This window comes from Cavia porcellus, unplaced genomic scaffold (genome assembly GCF_034190915.1).
Source record: "Cavia porcellus strain 051 isolate PalLab524CR breed Dunkin Hartley unplaced genomic scaffold, mCavPor4.1 scaffold_13, whole genome shotgun sequence".
In the NCBI taxonomy this organism is placed as follows: domain Eukaryota; kingdom Metazoa; phylum Chordata; class Mammalia; order Rodentia; family Caviidae; genus Cavia; species Cavia porcellus.
The window spans coordinates 31,187,385-31,212,797 of NW_026947496.1; the positions used below are offsets into that span (position 1 = coordinate 31,187,385).

At 44.6% G+C, this 25,413-nt stretch overlaps 1 protein-coding gene across 1 annotated transcript in view; it reads left to right on the forward strand.

The window, feature by feature from the left end:
- Nucleotides 1–25,413, forward strand: part of Galnt2 (polypeptide N-acetylgalactosaminyltransferase 2) — a 144,149-nt gene that overhangs the window by 87,773 nt on the left and 30,963 nt on the right. Inside the window, exon 3 of the mRNA XM_003473487.5 lies at nucleotides 6,793–6,946. Within this exon, the coding sequence (XP_003473535.2) occupies nucleotides 6,793–6,946 (154 nt within the window). The remainder of the gene's footprint in view (nucleotides 1–6,792; nucleotides 6,947–25,413) is intronic.

A 25,413-nucleotide genomic window follows, 5' to 3' on the forward strand; every position in this document is an offset into this window, starting at 1 on the left:
AGGACCCCTTCTGAGGACCTTTTGATTGTACTGAGGGTCCGAAGCTGATGACCATGTCTGCAGGAGCCTCTGAAGCTATAGTCTGGGTATCCTGGGTGAGGGGCACTCTTGTCTTCTGCCATTAGCCCTTCTCTTACTAGCCTGTCCTGGCTATCAGGGACCACAAATAGAAGCAGGTAGACAGGTAAAGGTTGTGGGCACCTGAGCCTAGGCCTGCAGGTATCTGTGATAGAAATGAATAGTACATTGACCTGTGGCTACAGGAGCTAGAAAAGATCCAAAGCAGCTTGCTGCACATTCTGTTGGGTTGTGAGAGGAAGCAGAATCCTATCTGCTGCCATTGGGTCCTATCTGTACTGTCCAGACATTGATCTCTGAACTGAAAAGGAAGGACAAAGAGGAGAAGACATGGAAGCTCAAGTCCAATGGAGAGAGCCTGAGATCTCACTTGAAGCATAAACTTCTTGTGCCCTGGAGTGTGGAAAATTGGGATGAGTCTTCAGCCAGGGTAAGGGACCCATGCCTTGGCACAGAGTACCTCATGCCTCCGTATTTCCTTCATACTTCAGGTTGTGAGTCATCTTGTTTCCTCACTCCCAGGTGGCAGGTTTTGGGTGAGGATTTTAAGCTCTAATGTGAAGCTAGGTTCTTCCATGTTATGGCAGGATTTGAGTTGCTTTTTACCCTCAGCTTTAGGCAGCTTAGACCAGGATGAGATAGTAGCAAAACAGTCTGCACAAGTTAAGGAACTTGTAGGGCTCCCAGGATGCTGCTGATGGGGACTCACTACTAACAAGAAGCCTGGTTTGTGATGTGAGGAGCTCCCTCCCCATCTGTCAGGAATAGGAGACCCAGCAACAGGAGAAAGAAAGGGCCTCTTGGTGGACAAGGTCTTGAAACTGGGCTTGAGTTGGCCTCCTATAGTTTTGAGAGAAGCAGCAGAAAATCATGGGGCTACGGGCCTTGGCTAGATGTGCTGAGTCTTTTCACAACAACCCTGGATCAGCCAGAATCACAGGCAGGGTGGCCTGCCCTGCCTCCAGACTGACCCCAGCCCTGTGTTCCTTCCTTGGCCTCTAAGAGCGTGGCCAGAGTCTGTCTGGAAGCAAGCTGTGTGAATACTTGAAAGCCATGTTCAGAAGCCCACCATTCATATAGCCATCTTGGGGTAACATGCACCTGCACTTCCTGTGCTGTTGGAAGACATTTTCTCATGCCATTTGAATATACAGAGTGTTTTTCCTGCTGCTTTAGTGATGAAGCTAATTTCTACTGCCTCATGTAAAATCTTTATCTTTGAATATTTGCTATTAACCATTTCTACTTAACCTACCCATTTTCACTTCTAAGTCATTTTCTAAAACTCTTTGATTTCCATACCTCTTTCTAAAGATTATAAAGAGATAATAGGAGTGCAGTTGGCTGATGACTGTCAGGTCCCTGTTCACTGTTGTTCCCGTCCTCTAATGCATGCAGTTTGCACCTGGTGTTCTGTGCACATCTGTCTGCCTCCCTGTACGTGTGCTGCTTGCTGCTGGGGCGTACACTCTCTTTTTCAGTTTCTGCTGTCTGTGCTTCTGCTGTCTCTGCCTCCTGGAGGCTCCAACCCCACAATTTTGTACAACACCAAAATAACCAATTCTCAAGATAGTCCTTTAGCTCAGTGTTTTTCACATTATAGATTGTGACCTATCATTAGATTGTGAAGCCAATTTTATGACACATTCACATAAAAAACAAATTGTATTTATTCTGTCCCTCTTGTGAAGACCCTTGATCTATTAAGAGACTACTGGGTCATTGTGTGTGTTTGCATTGTGATCTGGTTCATGATGTACAAGGTGTACAAGATGTACAAGGTGTGTTGTGGTTAAACATGTTTGCTGGTACTGTACCATACCACTACACTTGCTTCTTTCTCACCCCAATTTTTTTTTTTTTTTTTTTGGTTTATTGAGACAGGGTTTTACTATATAATTCAGGCCAGCCGTTACGGTTTGTGTCTGGATGTCTCCGAAAAGCCTCATGCAGTCATGGGGGCAGGCTTCTAGAATTTGTGATTGATTTATGGGCCAATACTAGGATAATGGGTGTAAGTGCTACACCCACCATAGGATCGGTGTGGGCCTATGTACAACATAAGGGATAGAAAGAATCTTCTCTTCACGCTCTTCCCTTTTTACTCTTTTTCTTCTTCTTCTTCTTTTTTTTTCTTTTCTCTTGTTACTTTTGCTGTTTTCCACGACTATAAACTGTTGCCCTCTGCGATGCCACCCTGCCTTGGAGCCAGCTGATTATGGACTGGAACATCCACAACCTGTGAGCTAAATAAACCTCGCCTTCCTTAACTTTGGATGTTGAGTATTTTGTCCCAGCAATGAGAGAAAGGTAACTAAGACACCAGACACCAGCCTTGAACTCACTGTGTAGCCCAGACTGCTTGAACTTGTAGTGATCCTCCAACTTCAGCTTCCTGAGTGCTGGGATTGTAGGCATATTCCACCACACCCAGTTACTACTAGTCTACATGTTTTATGAAAGACACACTAATTACAGTTCATCTCTGATGCCGCAGTTGTCTGCCCTACTAAGATTCATCATAGCAAGACGGGCCTGCCAGGATCTGCTAGAGGAGATGCTACTGGGTGTGATGGTCTTTGTGGGTTTCTCATCAGACCTGGCTGCTGAGCATGAAAAGTCTAGCTTGGAGTCCTGTGGGCTCTTGATTCATTCATATCCATTGTTCAGACCTCTTTGGGGGACACTCCTAGTCCCCAGGTCTAGAGAAGTGTTGTGGCTTAGACCTAACATGTTCTCCTAAGCCTCAGGTATTCAAAGGTGGGACTTTTAAAAGTTGAATGGATCACAAGGGTTCTTGATATCATCAGTGGATTAGTTCATTGATGGGGTCATGGTTTTACAGCATTACTTGGAGGTGATACAGACTTAGGAGAAGGAGCCTGGTTAAAGGAAGTGTGTAATGGGGCTGTGACTTTGGGGACTGTATCTTGTGCCAAGCCCCTTTCTGTCTGGCTCTTTGTCTTTTTCTCTGCTTCCTGGCTGCCATAAGGTGAGTAGGTTTTCTCTTCTATACCCTTCTACCATGATGTCTGCCTCATCACAGGCCTAAAGGAATGGACCAGCTGCTTATGAACTAAAACCATGAAACCTCTGAACCATGAGCCAAATAATCGTTTCCATCTCTAAACTGACTTTCTCAGGTATTTGGTTGCAGTGATAAAAATCTAAGATTCTGTTGGATCCATGGAACTCCATCCTCAGGGCACTGAGCTCTGTTTTTAGTGATATATTTATTAATACAGTTATCTCATTGTGACTTCCCTGCTTCATCCCCAAGTTATGACCTCCACGGGTGGGCATTGGGCCTGCATTTGCCCTGTCATCCCTGCAGGATCCTGTGTGATACCCCACATGTGGTCGCCACCTCCTATGCACTGATGAGAGCTCAGGCTCATGACTGTATGGTGTCAGATGCTCTGTATGGTATCAGTAATTGTCTTACTCTAGAGGAGGAAGGGTCTACAAGTGCAGGGCACATATGGGTGGAAAAGGTTCGAAGCTTGGAGAGGCCAGCAGAAATCTTGTTTTATCCTGTATCTACCATTCTTGAACACAGACCCACCCAAGCTGACAGCCTGATTTTACTCTGTGTCCCATGCCAGACATGGAGTTCAGAGAGCACGTGCAGAATGATGGGGATGAGACCTCCTGGGGGTGCCTTGCTTCTGTCCAGCTCCAGGCTCTTTAGTGCAGGAACAGATTCGATCTGTTGAGAGAGTTGCACAGCTCTCCGGAATCCTCCTACTGGACCACTGATATGGATCTGGAAAGGCATCCAAGCCTGTGTGTGGCTTCTCTCACAGTGGCATAGCATGAGAAGAGTTGGTCCTGAGCCCTCCATGACACAGTGATGTTTTTTTTCTCATCCCTGAAAACACAGAAGCATAAAGGAAGAGAGCAGGAGATCAGTAAGTGTTTCTAGGGTTGTATTTCCTTGCAAAATAGGCTTCCAAAAAATGTTGCAGAAGCATTTCATTAAAGGTAGAGGAAATGACTGTGCTGACCAGCTCCTGTGGCAGGCATTTATCTAAGCCACGACACAGTCCCATAGCCAGGCTTGTGGGTTTTGGAGCTGCCTTATTACTTAAGAGGCTGGGCATCTACTCCGATATTTGCACAGCAGCCAGCTGAGTGAGATGAGATGGTCGACATCCCCAGACAGTTGAAGCAAGAAGCAGATGAGCTTAGAGACAGAAACGTAATTCTTTGGCTTTGAGTAAATGACAGGCACCTAAACCTCAGCTTCCTCCTCTTCAATAGAAAAGGAGTGTATAGAGGACTCACCCCAAAAAGTCTGGGCTGTCCCGAGCCAATGCCGATCCACACTTGCTTATGTAGACATGGCTTTCATATTACACTGGCACCTGGTTCCTGAGAGGGCAAGACCCTGCCCAACTCCAGGACCCTTGCACAAACCCAGGGTCCTGCACTCATCCCAGAGAGCAGCTTGGCTATGCCCTCCTTTGTTCAGGTGTTTGAATTCAATGTCCTGAGAGAGATCATGCACATTTTATGTAGAGAGCAGCCTTGGACTGCCTGCCCCTCAGCATCCTGGTATTACTTTACCTTTGTGAGGGATGCTGAGGATCAAACACCAGGCCTTGTGCACACTTGGCCAGCATCCAGCTAGCCTGTATGTCTCTATCACCCCCATAACCACTTCAGCCCCATTTGAGCAGGGTTCTTTCTTTTGAGTTTGTTTTATTCACAGAACTATAAGATAGTAGGCCATTAAGACCATGAAGCCAGGTATGGTGGCACATGCCTTTAATCATAGCACTTGGAAGGCCAAGGCAGGAGGATCACCCAAGTTCGAGGCCAACCTAGGCTACATAGTGAAATCAAGGCCAGCCTGAACTGCATAGTAAGACTTTGTCTCAAAAAGAAAAAAAGGGAGGGGATAAAAAGAGCTCATGAAACACTCTCAATTGATGGATTGATTTGGGAGGAAGTGTAATACCTAGTGGAAGGTCATATAGGTAGTACATAGTGAACAGGGGTGGATGGGGGTAGATACTGGGTCATGAATTTTTTCCTTGCCTTAGTCTGTCCTTCATCCCACATTTTCCTCAAGCATCTTGCCTCTGTCTGTCTCTCTGCTCTGCTTTATTGTTTCTGTTTGGTTGCACATGGGCTGGCCCAGATGTTCTCATTTAGCAGTGCTCTTCTCCCTCAGTGCCCATCTGCAGCTAACACTGCCCCTTAAAGAGTCCCAGTGCAGTGTTGTGTTCCAAAAAACCTTATGCCTGGCCGTCAGCTGATCAGCCTTCTAATAGTGAGTAGTCAGGCAGGCTGTTTTGGGGACTTTCCCAGGAAAAGACCTATGTGTGAGAAATGGCTGAGTCCTAGCTGTGCTTACCGGGGTGGCACTGAGAGCCACATCATTTACTTTCTGTGTGAGGTGAGGCATGCTAGTAGCTGCACATAACCTTGAGAAGGTCTTACTGAGGAGGCCTTTGCTATCCTGTTCTTTGAAGGAGTTATTTTATGTTGTAGGGGCAGGAGAAACTTTCCCTTCCCCCTTTAATATTTGAGAGTTGAGTCGGCTAAAATAAGCCAGCGAGGGATAGAGGAAGATGGGAAAAGATACAAAGGCATTCTGTGCATGGGACATCCAGAGGTATAAATTGATACCAGGAACCTAGTGAGATTTAGGAGCTTGAACAGGCCCAAGAGAACAGCCAGTAGCCCTGGGCAGTATTCATCTGGGTGGGGTGATATCCAAACTGATCTTTTTCCTGTAACCTACAGTGGTCTCCTTTGGGTGGCAGGGTATCCAGGGACAAGACTCAGAGCCCCTCAGGCTTCAGAGAATGATCTTCATATGCCTGCTGCCTCCTAAGTGTCCATTCTTTGTGTTCTGAACACCAGCAGTGAAAACATTTGCTTATATGTTAACTGATGTTCCATAATGGGATGGATACCTTATAGTTAATTTATATATTATGTTTTTCACTTACCCAGAATGCTTTTAGGTATTAACTGTTCTCCCTGGGAAATGGGATAAGCAGGGAATATCTCCTATTCTATAAGTACTAATGTCTTAGTCACTTTTCTCTCATTACTGAGACAAAATGACCAACACTCAAAGTTAAAAAGGGGAAGCGTTTATTTAGTTCAGAGTTTGTAGAGTCCATAATTGGCTGGCTCCAAGGCAGCATGGCACATGATAGAGGAGCAACAGTTCATGCAGCTGAAGACAGCAAAAGCAACAAGAGAGGGGACCGACAATCCTCTTTTTTGTCCCTTATATTTTATGCAGGATACCTATTAAGGCAAATGTAGCACTCATACTCTTAATCCTAGCATTGGCTCATGAATCAGTCACAAATTCTGTATCCAGCCAGCTCTGAAAAGCCTGCTCTCCATGACTGCATGAGGCTTTGGGGAGAAATTAAACACAAACCGTAACAGCTGCCATTGTTACTGTTTATACTTTTGGATGCTTTGGTTCTCCTAGGTCCTCTAGATGGATTCTGAGCTCCAGGCCTTTGCCATTCTTGTTGTAGTCTGTAAATATTGGAATCCAAACTCTCAGGCATATGGACATAATGATGCTGGCTGGCGCTATTGTCAGTTTGTTGGTTGAAATTGCCATCTTAGGGGAAAAACCATGACTGCTATTTCTTAAATTGACACTTGTTGCAGTCTCTGGGAGGAGTAACTTTGTCTTGTTTTCCCTTGTCCACCTGTCTGCTCTGCTTTTTTCAGGGAAAGTACGGTGGCCAGACTTTAACCAGGAAGCCTACGTTGGGGGGACAATGGTTCGCTCTGGGCAGGACCCGTATGCCCGCAACAAGTTTAATCAGGTGGAGAGCGATAAGCTGCGCATGGACAGAGCCATCCCTGACACTCGACACGAGCAGTGAGTACCCAGCCAAGTACTAGTCTTCATGCAGGACTATAAAGTTGCTTTTACTCTGTCACTAGACTCATTCCATTGCCCTAGGAAACTGTGTGTGGTGTTCCTCACAGTGTTATCTGTCTGGGAAAGATCCTAAGGCATGAAGCAATGGGACTCCTAGGAAGCAGAGGATTGTCCCCTACCATGGTTTGCACACTGCTGCGATCTGCTGGCAAGAAAGAAAGTTGTAGTACTGTCCTCATATTTGCTGGTCACGTGTTATTCTGAAGATCCATTCACAAAATAAAAAACTTTGCATTGTTCTCAGCCTTGAAAAGAAGAAATCTGAAATGCTTTGTTATTAGGACTGTGAAAGTTGGAAATTGGAGAGAAAATTACCCATCCAGTAATGATGGTGCTAACTGGAGCAGAAACACAGGATATGAGAGCGTTGGTGAGCACTCCACTCCCCAGGGTCCTCACCACTTGTCCACCTTAGGCTAACTGGTCTGTGCCAGACAAGCTTCAGGAAGGGTCCTCACTACTGTCTTCTTTTTTTTTTTTTTGGAACTTTAGAGATGGAGCAGATGAGCAGAGGGTACCTGGGATTGTCAAGCTCAGGTCAGGAAATTTCCAGGAATTTTTGGATTTTACCTCCACTAACTAGGAAGATGATAATAGTTCTCATCGTCGTCCTGTACTATGAACCTCGCTGTGAGAACCTTAATGGGGTTGTTGTTTATACTTGGTTCAGATTCTCAAGAGGAGCTCATCCCAAGAGTGTGTTTTCCTGGAAACTGGGTCAGTCTCCCACTCTTAGAGTTGTTTTCTGAGCTTTCCTTCCAGTCAGGAGGTTGGGGGTGGGATAGTTGGCTTCCCATCAGCATTTCCAGGCACACTCAGTGCTGGAGCATAGGAAGGTGGTGAACTGAGGAGAGCCAGCCAGGCATGCAGAGAGCACTTTGTTCCATGGTGCATGCCTCAGGAGCTGCAGAGGAAGCAACATGGAGAGTGAAGGCAGCAAGTGGACTCCAATGCATGCAGTTAGTTTTCCTCAGTGGGTGAGAGAAGATTCCCTCTTGCTTTCAGGGAGCTTCATCAGCAGTGTTGGTGCTACTTACTACCGGGATCCTCCTGTCCTACTCCTCTTCGTCAGCAGCTCTCTTTGGTTTCTGGTCAGCTCATCTTCAGGAAACATGCTTCACAGTCCTTGGGGACTAGAGAAAAGTATGCATGATTTAATAGAATATATGATCATAATTAAATACATTATACATTATATTAAGAATTTTATCATTTTCCTAAATCTACTCCAAAAGATTATCTTCACTCAGTATCCCCTGTCATACACTCATTTCTTTTTTTTTAAATGAAAAAAAAAAAGAAAAATGATAAAAATTTCAAAACAAAATAATAGAAGATTAAGACTGGTTAACATATTGCTTATTGTTATTTTCAAAGTAGTTTTTCGAATTACAAGATATAGGCATGAGAAAAATGATCAAGTAGTTGAACAAGGAAGCACAAACTGTCCTTTTTGATGAACGAACAGGCACTCATTTCTTTTTTACTCCGTGCCAGTGATGGTGAACCTTTGAGAGCTTTCAGTGAAAACAAACAACTCACTGCAGCATGCATGCCATAGGTCACCATCACTGCTTTATGCTGTGCTTCTGGTAAAAGTGAGCTTTAGTAAATGAGGAGCTGCTGGTCTGGGGTTGAGGACTCTTTGTCCCAGGCCTGGAACTGTGTGGGCAGCTATATATGAGTATATCCGTGTGTCTCTGGGGAAGGTCCCTGTGCCCTTAGGACCATCCTCATTGCTTTCCCCCCCAGGCTAATTGGCCCATGCCAAGCAACCCTCAGGGACCTGCTTACAGGATCTTTACAACCTGTGACAGTGGATGCGGAAGTTATCGTGTCACGGAGAGGAGACATCAGTGACCCAGAGCCACTGACCTAAGGCCAGGGTATCAGTTGGGCTTTGAAGAAGGGATGTAGTCTTGATCCAGTGCAAAACCTGACCTGGGACTTGAGTGGACTGCTTGGAATTTTACCCCTGTCATATGAGTTTGAGTCACCATCGGCTTTGGAACTGGTTTCTCTCTAAGCTGCCATTGTTGCTGCTCTATCTTGGAGCTGAACGAAGCTTTCTAGGGTCGACAGCAGGTGAGCTTAGCTTCTCTGCTGCCTCCATTACAAATCTCTGCAACATCCCCCAAACTATATATATATATATATATATATATATATATATATATATTCTTTTCCCAGTGTTTTTGGAGTCGGAGTCTGCCCAAGCAAGTGTTTGCATATTCATCCTCTGGCAGCAGCATCTCATTGGGCTCATTTTTGTCCAGCTTCTGTGCTGTACTGCTTTGTATGGCTAGAGGATCAGCCAGGAGGCCTTCCACATTTCACATTGAGCTCAATTAAATTCTATTCAAAGTCAATTTGGTACGTGGAATAGAGCAGCTATGACCTCTTTGAAGAGTCAATTCTAATATAACTGTGTTACTGAATATCAGTTGAAGAGTTGAAACATGCTTTGAGACCCTTTCAGGGTCTCTTCTGGAGAGTAAAGAGCACCATGGAACAGACACTCTTGATGTCTCTCTAGGTGCGTGACTGGCTTCTACTTAGTCCTCTTTCCTATGCTGCGGCCCTAAGGCTGCTCAGAAGTGTTAATGGGAAACCAGCAGTCCCACCCCAACCTCCTGATTGGAAAGATGCTTAGTTACTTTTCTCTTGTTGCTGAGACAAAATACCCAACACCCAAAGTTAAAGGGGGAAGAGGTTTATTTAGGTCATAGGTAAGGTAAGACTCCAAGGTAGCAGGGCACATGGCAAGAGAGGCAACAGTTTGTGGCAGTAGAAGATACCAAAAGCAACAAGAGAGGAAGGGAAGAGAGTAAGCCTCTTTCTGTACCTTATATTGTATGTTACCCACCTTAGAGTAGGTATAGTACTCATACCCGTAATCCATTGGACAATGGATTAATCAATCACAGACTCTAGAAACCCACCCTCATGACTGCAGGAGGCTTTGGGTTGTGGGGGAGGGATCTAGGTGCAAACCATAACAGATGCCTCAAAAATCAACTCTTAAGTGGGAGACTGACCTAGTTCCCAGGAAAACACGTGCCCTTAGGCAAGGTTCCTCAGTTTTTGGTAATCTGAACCATGTATAATAATACAGAGAGTAAATTTAAAAAAAAATTTTTTTCGTCTGCAGTCTCTCCCTTTGTGTAGGTCTAACGTCTACATAGTATAATTCAGTCTCTAGTTGTGATAAGGTGAGAACAGTGAAAGTAGAGTTAAGAGTTTCAGAGGCTTGAAGGCCTGGGCTGAGTCTCACATCCTCTATCCCTGTGTCCCTTGTCATCCATGAAGTAATACAGCAGCACCGTAACCTATGAGAACTGAATACTGTGTATAAGAACCCATCTTAGCAAGGCCTCTTCCCAGAGTGCAACTCCATGACCTAACCCAGGTCCCACTCCTTCCCTGCTTGATTTTTCTCCATAGTTCTCATCACCCCTGCACATCATGTGGTTCTTTTATTTATTTTTTTCCCTTCATCATAATAGTGTGGTATTGTAGCCAGGGGTGTTATTTGACACTTTCCAGCATTCAAAATCTCAGTTGAGAGACTGATTGCTTAGCACAGTGCTGGTTCTTGTTCAATGCTAATACTTTGTTGATATCAAGAATCACAGAAAAGAGGGTGAGGGGAGGTCACAGGAACCCTAGAGGGACTGCAAGACCTGCCAGTGGTGTCTCCTGAACTGGAAAACCACCCTTTGTTACCTTGGGGACATTTGGAAGGACCAAGGATTCAGAGCTGAGGAATACTCAGGATACTTTGTTTACTTTTTTAAATGTATAGAAATATTGTGTTAAAAAGAAATGTGTACATGAAAGCAGGAATCTGTGAATTCAGGACTGTCAGGTCTTTGTGGGTGACAGGGAGGAGGTAGCCTGTTCTGGTCTATAATTTCATCCTGAAAAGGGGTAAATTTTTGTATACTTTGCTTCATGTTGTTTGACATTCCAGGTAAATTACCAGGACCTGGGAGGAAATTAAATCAGTGGGAATTCTAAAAGTGTCTTTCTGAGCACTTGTCCTGTGTCTCTCTGTTGGGGTGCTGTTGCTGTTATACATACAGAAGGTAATAGGACGTGGCCTTGGAGGAGAGTCAGGTCTGTGCCCACAGTGGAGGCGGGGCAGCAGAACGGGGGGCTGGAGGGTCCAGGGGCATGGCTGGGGTGAGGAAGAGGTGGGGTTCAGGACTGAGAAGAGGAGCTGAGAGAGGAGCAGGCAGGGGATGTGTGGGTGCAGAATTTGTACATGCTTGCATATCTTGGTCCAGGAGCCCTTATGCTATGGGGCTGGACATGTGTCTGGTGCTCAGGAAAAAGGACTTGGTGGGAACATGTATCTGGAAATGTTCAGCATATGGTGGTACTTAGAACCACGAGCCTTAAGGGAGTGGACACCGATGGAATTGAGAAACCCATGGCCTGAGCCCAGTATTCCATCATCAGGTCTTTAGCCCTGGGCTTATGGCAACAGTTAACACTCTGGGGAGATCTGCCCTGTAGATGCTATCAACTCCAAGCTCTGCTCAGAGATTGGAGGGTAACTTCCTAAGGCCATGCAACCATGAAATCACCAGGAGCCTCGAGGGTTTCTTATCTAGTGCTTCTCAACCCAGAGCGGGCCAACCCCAGAGTCAGGTGGGGCTGTCAGAATCCACAGGGGCTCCTGGCATCACCAGTGGAGGCCCGTGGTGCTGAGTGTTCTGAGTAGCACTAAAGTCCTACGCACTAGAGGGATTCCTGGCACCAGCAGGGCTCCTGGCCACACCTTCATCTCTGTGATCCCTAACTCCCTGCAGTGTAGACACACAGGGTGGACTTGCTGCCTCGTTGCTGCTTTGGTAGAGCTTGTTCTCCACCAGTCAGCCCCCTGAGAAACATGGAAAGTAGTACCTCCGTGAGCTCTGTGGACCACATGGCTGCCTGAAGTTCCTCTGCCTCTCTGAGCAGCAGAAATCCTCCTTCCTGGTAGTGATTTTGGCTCAGTGAGGTGATGAGGTGATGGTACAGGTGTTCTCTTGAAAGGGCAAGAGAGCGACATCCCTGCCTGCCATGTGAAGCCTGGGAGTCTGGGACAGAGTCTGGGACTTTGGTCTCCAGCTCCATAAGGAAATTAACATCTACTGTTGAAGCCAGCTCATCTGTAGTGCTCTGTTTTGGTGGCCAGTGGCTGAGTGGGAGAGCCACTTCTTGGCAGGGAGGCTAGCCTCATCCAGTCCTGAAATGACTTGGGATCAGTTATATACATTTTTCCTCAGTGCTAGTGGGGTGCAGACCTCAGGAGACCCCCAGCTGTCTCCAGGGTAAGTTTTAAGGGGTGACTGCAGCCTGTCCAGGATCTGACCTCTTTCCAGGAAGCTCATCCGATGGGAAAGTCAAGTGCAGAATCAACCTGGGGAGTTTGTAGGGCTTCATTCTCCACTTGGGAAAGCTTGAGATGGTTTACTTGGAAATTGTTTGTGTAAGCAAAGCCAAGCAGACCTTCTTGAGGAAACATTATCTTTGTTTTCTTTTTTGCCCTGTAAACCAAGCACCAGTGCTTTTCATTTATTTTATTAAGTACCTTAATAAGAGTGCTGCTCTGTAAAGGAACATGTTTCCTCCAGGTTTGGGGTGTCTGAGTTTCTCCGTTTCTGCCATTTTCTTTACCACTAATTATAAAATGGGAGGTTTTAGAACATGTTTTGTCTCAAACAGAAATTCTGCCCGATAGAACAGCTAGCCCAGCCAGCAGCAAAAGGAGCCTTCTCTGAAGGAAGTTTGTTCACATAACACCTAAAAGATTTGTCTGGCAGGCTTTAAATCAAGACTACTTGGCCTCTATTGTGTTTAAAGTTAAGGTTTCTCGGCTTTGCTTTTGTTTTAAGAACCCCTATTTGGGACACTCATGCAGCTTGACAGGCATCGCTTGTGTGTGCTTTTGGGGGGCTTTTTAGCAGGACAGGATTAGAGCACCAGTTGACAGTCTACTGCTGGAGTGTCTGTGTTGTGTCCCCATTGCTGAGAGGTGGTTAGGGTTGAGGACAGTGGAGAAAGACATTCTGAAAACACTGCTAATACCAGGAAAATGTTTTTACATTGAGCTCAACTGGTACAGGTTTGGCCACAGCTTTTTTAAGGCAAATGTTATGGACCTAGTGTTGAATATGACAAGGAATGCAAGGCGCTTAGGATGGCCTGGATTTGTCTTTACTTTGGCACTTGGTGACATTCCACTAATGTGCCCCAGCCTTGGTCTTTCCCAGGGGAGGCCATCATGCTGTGGCAAACTGACCATCCTCTCCCACTGAGCCTATAGAGACTCAAGTTTAGGCTGGCAAGGCACCACCAAGAGTGCAGTGGAGGGACGGCTCTTTTCTGGGACCAAGTGGGCTTGCTAGCCCTCTGGTGGACGGGGCTTGGCTGAAATTTCCATTCATCTTCTGTCCCTCTCAGATTCTTTCCTGTACTTGTTTTATTTTTATCCCCTCTGCCTTAGCATGGATGTGTTTCTGTTAGCCTGCTTCCGGTTCACTGATCCCTCCCTTGGCTACCTAATCTGCTTCTAAATCTGTCTACTGAATTCTTAACTTCAGTTATTGTATTTTACTGTGTCTGAACAAATACAGAGAGATACATAAAGACCACAACTAATTTCTCAATCCTTCAAGGAGAATTTAGTTTTGTTCTCTGCAGTTAAACCAGGGCAGATCACTTTAGTCACACTTAGAGTGATTGTAAATATGGGTTTGGTCCAGGTGTGGCAGGTTTGGTCAGCTTCCACTTTATCTTTGTCCTGGTTTGTAGCACACCCTATTATGGCTTATGTCCAGATATACCCCAAAGCTTCATATGGTCATAGGTAGGCTTTTCAGAGGTGGCTGAATCTGGAGTGCACGGTGCCGGGATCAAAGGCGCGTGATCACTGAATTAGTCCACGGATTGATTGGCACCGTGCTGGGCGTGGATACTGGGAAGGCGCTCCCTGGGTGAGTGCCAGCCACCCTAAAGGTGTCGCCTCAGTGCAGAAAGGGCTGCTGTTAGCTCCTGCTGCCTTGCCGCTTGACTGCTTGCTGCATCACTGCCTTCCTCTGCCTGCCGTGAACTGTTCCCATCTGCCGTGCCGCCCTCCCTGCCTTGGAGCCAGCCAGCTGTGAACTGTGAGCTACAATAAAGCGTTTCGCCTATAACTTTGGGTGTCCCATATTTTCTCTCAGCAATGAGAAAAGTAACGGCAAGCACCTGAGTTCTGCTTCATCCCTACCCACCGCAGAGTCCCCTAGGAAGCAGAGCCATCGCAGGAACTGAATCAGCCTCTCAGCTTCCCTCTCAGGGAAGTGGATCAGAGTTCAGGCCCTGCTCTTAGTAAGCTTCGCTCCAGCTGAGGACCTGCCCACAACATCTGGCTGCCTGGCTGTCTCTCTAGTGACTTCAAGTGGATATTTTGAGCACATTTCATCCCCAAATTCTCTTCATGGTCCTGAGTAGTTTGATCTGCAGAATTGTCAGTTTATAAATTTTTTTTTTTTTTTGGTACTGGGGATCAAACTCATGACCTCACAACCTCACACTAGCCAGGCAGGTGCTTATGCCACTGGACTAAATCCCCATCCCCTTGTCAGTTTATAAATTTTGCCCTGACCTGCAGTGTCTGTCCCACATGCGAGTAGATAGAACTATCAGTGGACTTTTAAGTTGAGGGTTGCAGCTTTTGTTAGCTCTGGTGCTTCTCTCTGACTGTGGTCATAATAATCTCTTTAAACCCTGGGTTTTTGTCTGTAAAGTAGTAATGACACATGCCCTGCCTGTCTCGCAGCATTGTTACTAAGCCCAGGCATCTAAGGAAGTATGAAAAGGCTTGTAAGCTGCAATCAGCTACAGCAGTACAGAAAGTTAACCATGACTGGCGGTTTGTGAAATGGGCTGTAGTGTGGAATGTACTGTGCTCTGTTAGCCTTTGCTCCCACAGCATGTGGCCTGAGGGCAGGCACTGGAGACTGACACAGCCTGCCACATAAGGCCACTTGCTGAAGGTTTCATTATTTTCCAACAACAAGAATCCAGCTTGTTTCAGAGAAAACTTGGGGCTAGAAAAATGAGCTCAACTGAGTGTTGCTTGATAAATAGGATCAGCTTTTCAGTGTGGGCAAACTACCCATCAGCTGTCCACTAAACTCATCACCTCACTGTCCTTGCAAATGAAGAACTCAAGGCACAGTGTGCTTTTTCAGTGGAAGGACCTCTGATATTTCTGAGGATGATCAAAATAATGTGAGAATTCCAACTTCCTGAGTCATTTAAGCTCACATTTCACTTGATGCTATAGCTTCAGCGTCACTTGTGGCTTTTTCTGAACTTGAAGGAAGCAGCATATCACTGATGAGCCAGCACCGTCCATGCACATGCAGAGATAGTGACAGTGACAGAGGAATGAGTGTCCAGAGTCCCCCCTTCAATCTGTAGAACTGAAATTACAGACTCTTCAAATAACAACTAGCTTAACTGCACTGAATCCTTTATCTGCCAATGATAAGCAAAAGGGAGAAAATCCACATCTTTGTAAGTTCAAGTCCATTAAAGAAGGAAGAGTATTAAAGAAGAAAGAGTCCATTAAAGAAAGAATATTCTGATTGAGAATCAGAATATTGGTTACACTTGGATTTGAAGCTTCATTTCAGTGTTGGAAAGCCTCTGGGACTGGTCAACTCCAAGGTGTGTGGCTCCTGCCATCATTGCTGGTTTGCTTGGCCACCCACTGATAGCCAGTGTGAAGGATCTCAGTTAACCAGACTCTGGGGTCCTCAGCACAGATCGCCCCTGAAGGCCAGAGTATACGTTGTCAGAGTACTTCTTGTCCTCACCTTGGGTCACGCTTGGGCTTGCACAGCACCAGCCTAGACAGAGGAAGTCAGAGTGAGATGGTGGTGATTACAGAGCCAGCAGTAGTGCTGGCAGATCGTTTCTCAGGCAGATACTTGTAAAAATCCCAAACACTTCTGTTCCGTCTTGTATGGAAAAATTGCATGGCAGCTTCCCTAATCCTTCTTTCTTTACAACCTATAGAATTTCTTAAACCATTTTTTTTCTTTAGAACACCACTTTAAGTAGATACATTGTTTTATATATAAAAATAAAAAAATAAGGGAAACCACACCAAAAAGTTAAAAGTAGTAACTATCTCTTCTTGTGCTATTCCTTCTTTTTTTTTTTTTTTTTGTCTTTTTGCTTTTTATCGGTACCAGGGATCAAACTCACGACTACCTGCTTGCAAGGCAGGCACTTATGCTGCTGAGCTAAATCCCCAGCCCCTGTGCTGTTCCTTCTTGATTGGTCTCTCACATTCACTGATTGGTGGATACATGAGTTTTTATGAACAAGGTGGCATCATACTTGCTGTCTTAATCACTTGCTTCTGTCACTCAGTAAAATGTAAGAAATGCTTTCAGGATGATTTTACTCTGACAGCTTCAAATCTTCCTGCTTCTGTCCCTGCAGCTGGTCTCCGGTGATGTTGCTGGAGGTTCTTTCTCAACACTGTGAGGTTTGGGGTGAATATTTTCACTGAGCTCTGTGCCTATTGATCTGGAAGAATATTTGACATGACACAGTATACTTGGTTTCTGGAAACGTCCCAGACTTTGTTCTTGATATTGGCCGAGTTTGGCTGTTGCTGTCTGCTGAGTTTTGCACTAAGACTCATGATTGTAAAATGATGTGCAGCCAGCCCTCCCCTTGCTGTCTCCTCCCCTCCTTGCTTCCTTCCTTAGGCTTTGGTCTCATGATTGCACGCACTTTGTAAAGTGAATTTAGAACAAATGCTTAAATCTCTCTAGGAGTGTAAGAGGAAATTTATCACAAAGGGAATTAGTTGTTTCCTAAAATTCACCTGTAAAAGCCATCCAACCCTAGAGCTATTTTTATTTTAGTCAGAGTAATCTTTCTGTGACTGGTGACATGTAGTAAGCTTTACTATGCTCTACTTGAGTAACTTTGATGATTGATGATCTTCCCCTAAGAGTATAAATATTTCCCTCGTATTTTCCGACGTCAGTGTAGTACCATATGCACATGCACTGAAATCTTTATTAATGTTTAGCCCATCTCCTCTCTTTCCTTGTGTAGCAGTGCTGTGCTTTGTCTCTCACCTCTCCCTTCAGCACCACAGCCAAAGTGAGGGTTTGCTGACACGGGGCGGAGAGGGGCGGGGGTGGCGCGCTCACCCTTGTCTTGGTGCTGCAGTCACCTGCCTGCGTGACTTCTGTATGCATCCTCACATCTCCCTCTGGTGCGGGGGTATCCGCCCATGTTTTGCTGTTTTCTTTCCTCTCCCCCACGTTCCCTTCCCCATAAGAACGAAGTATTTGGTGTCCCTGTCTCTAACTTACTTCTGAGTGCAGACCCGGCGAATTTCATGTGTCATGAAATGTAGTGCTTTCAATGGGTTATTTTTAAACCCACTATTCAATGACTGAAATATTGTTTATTACTCTTCTGGAATTCTGCTTTTGTTTTTCTTTGTAATACAAGGCCTATTTAGGAATTTTAAAATGCACAAAATTAATTCTTTTCCTTGCCTATCTATTGATATGTTTTCCTCTTTGCTTTACTTTGGAATTAGATATCCCAGCTTTATAATTTTACTCTTCACTATATGGAGAATTTCATTTGTGGCTGATGTTGGTGGCACCATAGTATCGTCATCAGCTCCCTTTCATTGAGGCCTTTGTGCTGGGCACTTTACTAAGCACTTCCTACACATTTCTCACTCGGTTCCCACCACAGACTGGGAGGCAGGTGCACTCATCACTCTGGTTCTGTAGCTAAGAGACCAGAATCAGAGATGTTGCTTGTTTTCCCGGTCTACCAGGTGGAACCGCCAGGCCTCCTGGCACCACGCCCACACACTCCTTTTCTGCACATATATTTGATTAAGTACATTTTAAAAGACTTTAATACCTAAAATTGTTTAAAGTTTAAAATATCCTTATTAGGGCCAGGGATTTAGCTCAGTTGTTTAAGTGCTTGCCTGGTAAGTGCAAGGTCATGAGTTCAATCCCCAGGACCCAAAAAAAAAAAAAAAAAAAAAAAAAATCTTGTTAAACTATTCCTAAGGATGTTTAGAACTTTTTAGTCATTACTACACTTGACAGATGATATTCCCTGTACTGTCATGAGTTTCTGCATGGTTCTAAGAACATCTGCTTGATCTATTTTAATAGTAGGATTTGGAGTATAGTTGATGTTTTTGCATCTTTATTAACATAAAGTTACCCTTTTGCATTTAACATTGCCTTTTTACCACCCACATTTTGCTTAATATAATGTGTACTAATATTCTTCTTAATTTACCTAATGTGTTTCTAATTCTACTTAATTTACCTCAATATGCTTTTATCTATATTACTCAATTTAGTCTTGTATCTTGGTCTGTTTTCTGTTGCTGTAATACCCCGCAAGACCGGTTGAGTTATAAAAAGGAGAATTTGGAGGACTGTTCTGAAGGCTGACTGTCCAAAAACATGGTGCCAGCGTGCGCTTGGCCTCTGGTGAGGGCCTTGTGCTGCTCACCTTATGGTGGAGAGTGGGAGAAGGAGCAGGTGGGTGCAGATGGGGGGAGAGAGGGCTGAACAGCTTGCTGGCTGACTTGTTCATGACCATCCAAGGTGGTTCTCATTGGCTTGGACACAGAGCTTACACACTCACAGAAGTTTGTTTTGTAAATAACTAAATACTTACATTTTTACTTTTAAGCTAACCTGATGGTTTAGAGTTTGTAACTCTTCGCTATTTTCATGATAATCTGTCATCTGATTTTCATCATCCCATTTCATTCACGCCTTGTTTTTTGTATCATCTTTCTTCTCCTATACGGGACAATGTATCTAGTTTATTTAGTTAGTGTTTTTCTTTTTTTCTTGGTACCGGGAGTCGAACTCACTGCTGGACAGGCACTTACACCCTGAGCTAAATCCGCAGCCCTATTTAGTTGTCCTTTATCATTTGAGATTTCCTCTTCAGTTGATTAAGAAGTTTTTATTCTGCTTTTGAATCAAGTCAGTTGCAATTTTTTCTTTATAAAAATTCAACAATAATGAAAGATAATTGGTTTGATACCAAGAATAAAACTATATATCTTTAAGTGAAGAATTAATATGCTTTTACTTTCTCCCACCCACTTTCTGGTTTTGATGTTATTTGGGATTAGACACAGATTCACAGATTGTGGTTAAATATTAAAATATGATTATCTTTTAATAATTTTAATTTGCATAATATTTACACAAGTCTATTAAAGTGTATTACTGAAATAGTTCAGTATTTCCTACTGTTTAATGCCACAAGTTGAGTATTTTATTTTAGAATGTAGCTTTTAATTTTGCATGAGGCTCATCATGTAACTGAAAGGCTTTCTGAGCCTTCATTTACTGAGAATTACTTTCTGCTCTACACAGGATCACTGAATTCACCCTGGGTAGAACGTATGAGTCCTGCCTCCTTTTCGCTATAAAATCCAGTGTATATTGTTCCATAAAGAGCCATTTGGTTTGTCAAAAAGAAATCTTAAAGCATCCTGGTTTTGTTCATTTATTATATCAATTGGGATACTTTAAGCAAAAAAGACTCTTTATTAAACTATTTAACAGGAAGCCTGGAGATAGCTCTCTGATGATCTTTCTTGGGCAGGTCAGGGGTTCTTTCTGACCTTTCTCAGTATCTATTTAAGAATTTTGATCTTTCAGCCACATCCTTTTTGCCTCATATGGTTGCCAGGCTGCCACGGCTCCATGCATCTGACTTTCGAGGCAGGAAGCAAAGAGGCAGAGGTGGCTTTTTTTTCAGTGGCTTTCTGTTCTTGTGTGTAAAATAGATCACTCCAGAAAACCCCTAGTGGGTTTCTGATTGTTATGGCTCTTTGGGAGATGGAGGTAAGCTGAGGAAAGGAATTCACCTGAGGTCAGTCAGGACCTTCCTGGGGCTTTGTGATCCACTCACAACAGCAGAGAATGGTTTTTATGCTGCCAGGAGGTTCCTGTGTGGTGTCAAGAGCCCATGCTCACTGTCAGGGTCCAGGAACTTACATCCTCGAAGACTCCATGGTGTCATAAGCCTGTTATCACTACTGGGACCCAGGAGCACATTACCGGGGCTTACCTAAAAGGCGTGGTAGAGTTGGTGTCCTGTGCCTTGTGTGAAATGCCCGGAGGCTGGGAGCAGGGCTGTTGGAGTGGAGACTCTTCTGCCTCAAGGTCATGAGCATATGCTCAGTGCCTAAGCAACTGTTGGCCTCTCATCCTTGGAAGATCCTCGTGTGGCCTTTGGCTACTGATGATGGTGGAGTGAGAGAGAAGCTTGCCTTTTCACCATATGTGCAAGCCCAGGTATCTTGACTGATGTGTGGCCTAAGGGTTGGGGGAGCACTGAAGTGGAGGATACTATGGGGTAGAAGGAAATCCATTTGCCTGAGAAACTGTTTCTGGGAGAGATTTGTCACCCTGACACAGTGGGGAGCTGACCATAATGAAGCAGGTCTCTCCACTCTTTATGCAGTAGAGGAATAAATGCTGGCCCCTACAGCTGGCCCAGGAATGGGTGCTGTCCTTGGAGGTGGCAGAGGGGCTGAGGCTGTATTGAGCAGGCCAGTGAGAAGTGGGAAACTGATGTATGGCTGTTGCCTCCTGTGAGCCTCCCTGCAGGAGGGCCCTTCTCAGAACAGTGGTTGCTCCCACTGTACTGCCTCTGCAGAGGTATGAGTGGCCAGCCCAGCTGTGGTTGGTGGGTGTTAGGGACAGCTCAAGTGGCTGTAGACAGCCTCTTACTGTCTCTCCTTCTAATAGCTCTCAACTCTGCAAAATTTTCAGTTCGAATTTAGTGTCTAAAAAACAAGAGGCCGTGAGGCTGAGGATTTAGCTGAGTGGAGTAAGCACTTGTCTGGCAAGCATGAGTCCCAAGTTTGATCCCCAGTACCACAAAAAACAAACAAAACAAAACAAAAAACATCAACCAACCAACTAAACAACAACAACAAAAAACCCCAGGAGGCCATGAAGGCAGATGATGCTCTTGAGTGAAAGATGGTTTGATTCCATCCAACAGCAGCTTGCTAAAAACATCATATGAACACCTGGCATCTTCCCTTCCAGATGGCACATCCATCTCTGCAGTGCATAACCAGGCAGATGCCTATGTGCTGGTGAGCTGGGAGTGTGATGTGAGCCTCCTCTGGCCCCGGGATCCTTATGCACCTTTATCTCTGGGACCCTTGGCTTTGCAAGGGGACTAGAGGCCTTCGAAGGCAGAGTGGTAAATAAGATGGACTCAATTTCTCCTATCACAAGAGGATAAATATTTTGTTTTTGAACTTGCTTCTGTGTTCTGTTCAGGACAGAGTGCAAGGTTGGCAGCATGTGAGAAAGTGGTTTTAGGCTAATAATTTTGAAGTGAGAAAACCTAAGGTGATTAATGGGGCTTATTCAAATCTCCTGCCACCCAGATTTTTAAGAAGCTTAATTTCAGTGGAGTTTTACAGAGGTTTTAAAGTATATTAGGATCTGGTTCTCTGGTTTTAGAAGGCCTCAGCAAAATAGTCTTTGTAATATTAGGCCTGATCAGAAATTCACTGAGGAGGTGTTGGGTAGTTCACCATCATCCCTGTTGGGAGGTTTTTAAGAATGTGCCTCAATTAAATGAACATTATGAACAGCTAGTTGGGTTCTTTCATTTTCGTTGTTCTTTTCTTTTCTTTCTTTTCCCAATTCACATTCTATCCAGGGACCCACTGGACTTCTAGAAGATTCCACAGCAACACACAAGGAGGGGGAAGTGGTTAAGACCAAGGACCACACTTAGCCAGGTTTGGCACTGAAGTTGTTTAATACCCTGTCTCTCCTGGGCCCAGTACAAGACTAGGCTTGTCCTCAGGGCCTGGCCATGGTAGGCCTCACTCCCATGCTGAGCCTTGACTCTGGGTGTGAGCTTCAGAGCCAGGCAAGTTTGGGGTGCACAGTGCATCCAGAAGTCAGGTTAAGTGTAGGAAACAAACTCAAGGAGTAAGCTCTTTTGGCGTGTGTGCTGCTCAGCACAGGTGGAGCATTCAGAGCTGCCTAGGTGCATGTGTGGCAGAGCAATGTTGTCATCAGGAACATGTGGCACCATCGGCACAAGCTAAGAGTAGCCAGCCTTCTCATGGTCTGGGACCCCATTGTGGAGGCAGCAGAGACCAGACATCTGCATCATGCTATAGGCAAGTCAAGTGTCCACTATACCAACCCAGATTTGTGATGGCCAAAGTCCATGCTTTTGAGCAGCTCTCTGACGCCACTGGGTCCCTGAGCAAGCGGCGTGTGCCTCCATTGGCTCAACCTGGCAGGAGCCCAGGCTGCAAAACAGAGGTTGAACTAGATTGTCGTAGTTGCCCACAGGGTACTATGTCAGCTGCCACGGCAGTCATTTAGACCACAGATCTATTGCCCTTGAAGACGCAGTCGTGCAGCATTTTCTGTAGGGGCAGGCACTAGAAGGAACCAACATACTGGGGGCACCCAGTGGGTCCAGCCCTGTTCAAAGCCTTTATCTCCTGTCCAGGTGTTAATACTCCTCCTGAAATCTCCATCCACAAACCAGGAGGTGGCTGGGAGGTGACAGGGTCTATTTTCAGCTACCTTTTGAATTTCTGAAATTCTCTGGCACTGTTAGCTGAGCTTAGTCCCAGGCCTTCTTGGCTACTCACTCTCACCTTAATGGGGTGTGGTTTGCACATGTGCAGGTGGCTGGCTCATGGGAAAGGCAGAGGTCAGAGGGGCTGCAGGGCACCCTAGCTGCTCCATCCTTATGAAGCTAGCACAGGGCAGGAGCAGGTGTTTGTCACTGTCCTTCCAGAGAGTGGAGCTGATCCCATGCTGTGGACATCTCCCTCACCTGCCCTCTAGGCCCTTTGGTTTCCAGCTTACGAAGTTGACTGAATTTGAAGAAGGTCCGAGGCCTCCTAAAACCAGGTCAGACCTTGTTAGGTAGCAGCTCAGGGTCACTCTACACAGTAGGAAGGAGCTGAGGGAAGCAAAAGAAAGGAAATAACAGTAAATAAAAAGTTAATAGATTCAAAAAGTACTTAATAATGGGGAAGACTCTGTGAAACTTTCTTTCCTGCCTTTGTGATAGAGATCAAACCCAGGTCCTTCTCATTGAGAAGCTACATCCCCAGGTCTTTTTTTTTTTTTTTTTAACTTAGATTTTAAGATAGAACTTGTCCAATTTCCTGTGCTAGGCTCTAACTTATGACCCCTCCAAACCCCCCAGAGTGTTGGCATTACAGATGTATGTCACCGTGCCTGGCTGTGCAGCTCCATTTTTAAAAAACATAAATCTCTGAGAATACCAGTTGACAAAAGTAGAGAAACTATGATTAACTAGAATAATGAACAGAAAGACATAAATAAGAAAATTATACTTTTATGAAAATAAATGAAACTTACATGGAATGTATAATCTAAAAGTATAATTACCATAACCATTCAAGAAATAGAAAATATGAATAAATATCATCCATAAAAAAATTTACAAGGCTCAGTTGGGTTTGCATAAAACTATTTTAGAGACTAGAGAGAGAAAGCTACTCTGCTTCAGTAGGACCACAGTGTGAAACTACAGAAAGGTTTAAGAACAGAAATTTGTACACGTCATATTTAAAGTTTTTCATTAAAAAAAAAAAAAGCTAAACCAAGTACTAGCAAGTCTATAATATAGCACTATTTAAAAAAATTATAACCAATAATTTATTTTAGGAATACAAGAGTGACATACATCAGAAAATTCTCAGTGGCACACACATGTAATCTTGGGGGGCTGAAGCAGGAGGATCATTGTGAGTTCAAGACCAGCCTGAGCTACAAAGTGAGTTCAAGGCCAACTGGATCTGCATAACAAGACTCTGTCTCAAAAAGACAAAAAAAAAAAAAAAAAAAAAAAAAAAGAAAAAGAAAAAGTTTGCAAGCATTACATCCTTGGTAGCATGAAAGAGAGCAGCTGCATGATCATCTTAGCAGAGGTGGAGGGGGATGGCTGCTGCCATCTAACAGTTGGTACCCACATGATCAAAGGGTCTGCAGAAACCCGAGGCAGGCTCTGAGCTAGCTGGCAAAAGCCCCATCTTAAGGATAGGACAGGCGTGTGGGAGTATCCCCTGCACAAAGATCCTCTGCGCTTCTCAGACATGTGCATGCTGCAGCCATGGCCAGTGCTTCCTGAGACCAGGGTGCTGGGATACATAAGAACAGGAAAGACAGGACAAAATGGTGTAGTGACAAGTAGGTGATAGTGATTTGGAGGACTTCAAGCCACACATCAGGACAGATAGGAGGAACCCCTGAAATTCCAAGACACACAGTGATGGCAGGAAGAGAAGCCCCCTCTGTTGGCAAGGAGCCAGCCCTTCTGGTGCCAGCGAGTGCTTCCAGAGATGTGCCAGGCTTGTAGGGAGAATGACAGGCACGGTTGAAAGGCATTTAAAACAGGAAATCTCTTCAGGTTTATAACTTCATTGTGATGGTGTTCAAGGTTTTCTTGATGGAATTTAAAGAGTGATCCTTAAATTCATGAGGAAAAGTAAATGGTCACAGATAGCTGGTAGACCTTTCACTGCACCACACATCTGGCACAAAGTCTTCAGCAGACCCTGTATAACTGCAGTGTAGTTCTGTGCAGGGCTACATAGGCAGGTGACAGGAACAGAAACAGGTGTGTGCACATGCCAGATTTCGGTTATGACAGCAGTGATGACATAGAAAACGGCTAAATGATACCGGGGCAATGGATTATCCACTCACAAGAAAATGAAATTTTGTATATCATTTATAAAAATATATTTAGAACTGGGCATGATGGTGCACACTTGTAACCGCAGGATCTGGACGGCTGAGACAGGAGGATTGCAAGTTCAGTCCCAGCCTTGGCAACTTAGTGATTTAGGAAGACTCTGTCTCAAAAAAGGATGGGGAGGAAACTCATTGTAAAGGCCCTTGTTCAACCACTAGTGCTGACTAATAGACAGAGAGACAGACAGATACCTAAAGTGAAAAACATTTTTACTCACGTTACATTTAACCCTGAGCATCACTCAGACAGCGGCATTTGTTAGTGTAGTTGAGCGCTGCTCAGGCAGGTTCATTTCAGGTTCATTGATTCTTGTACTGAATAAAATTTTCATCTTTATATTTCTTATTCTAGTGTCTTATAAAAATTAATGAAAAATATGCAGTGTTTGCCCATCCTATATTTAAATAACTGGGTGAGTAAGTGGTTAAAAGTTAAAGCATTTGGAAGAAAATCTATCAATATATTAATAATCTTAGATTTGAAAAATGTTCTTAAATAATACCCCTGGGCCAACACTGAAAAAGCAAAATTTTAAAATG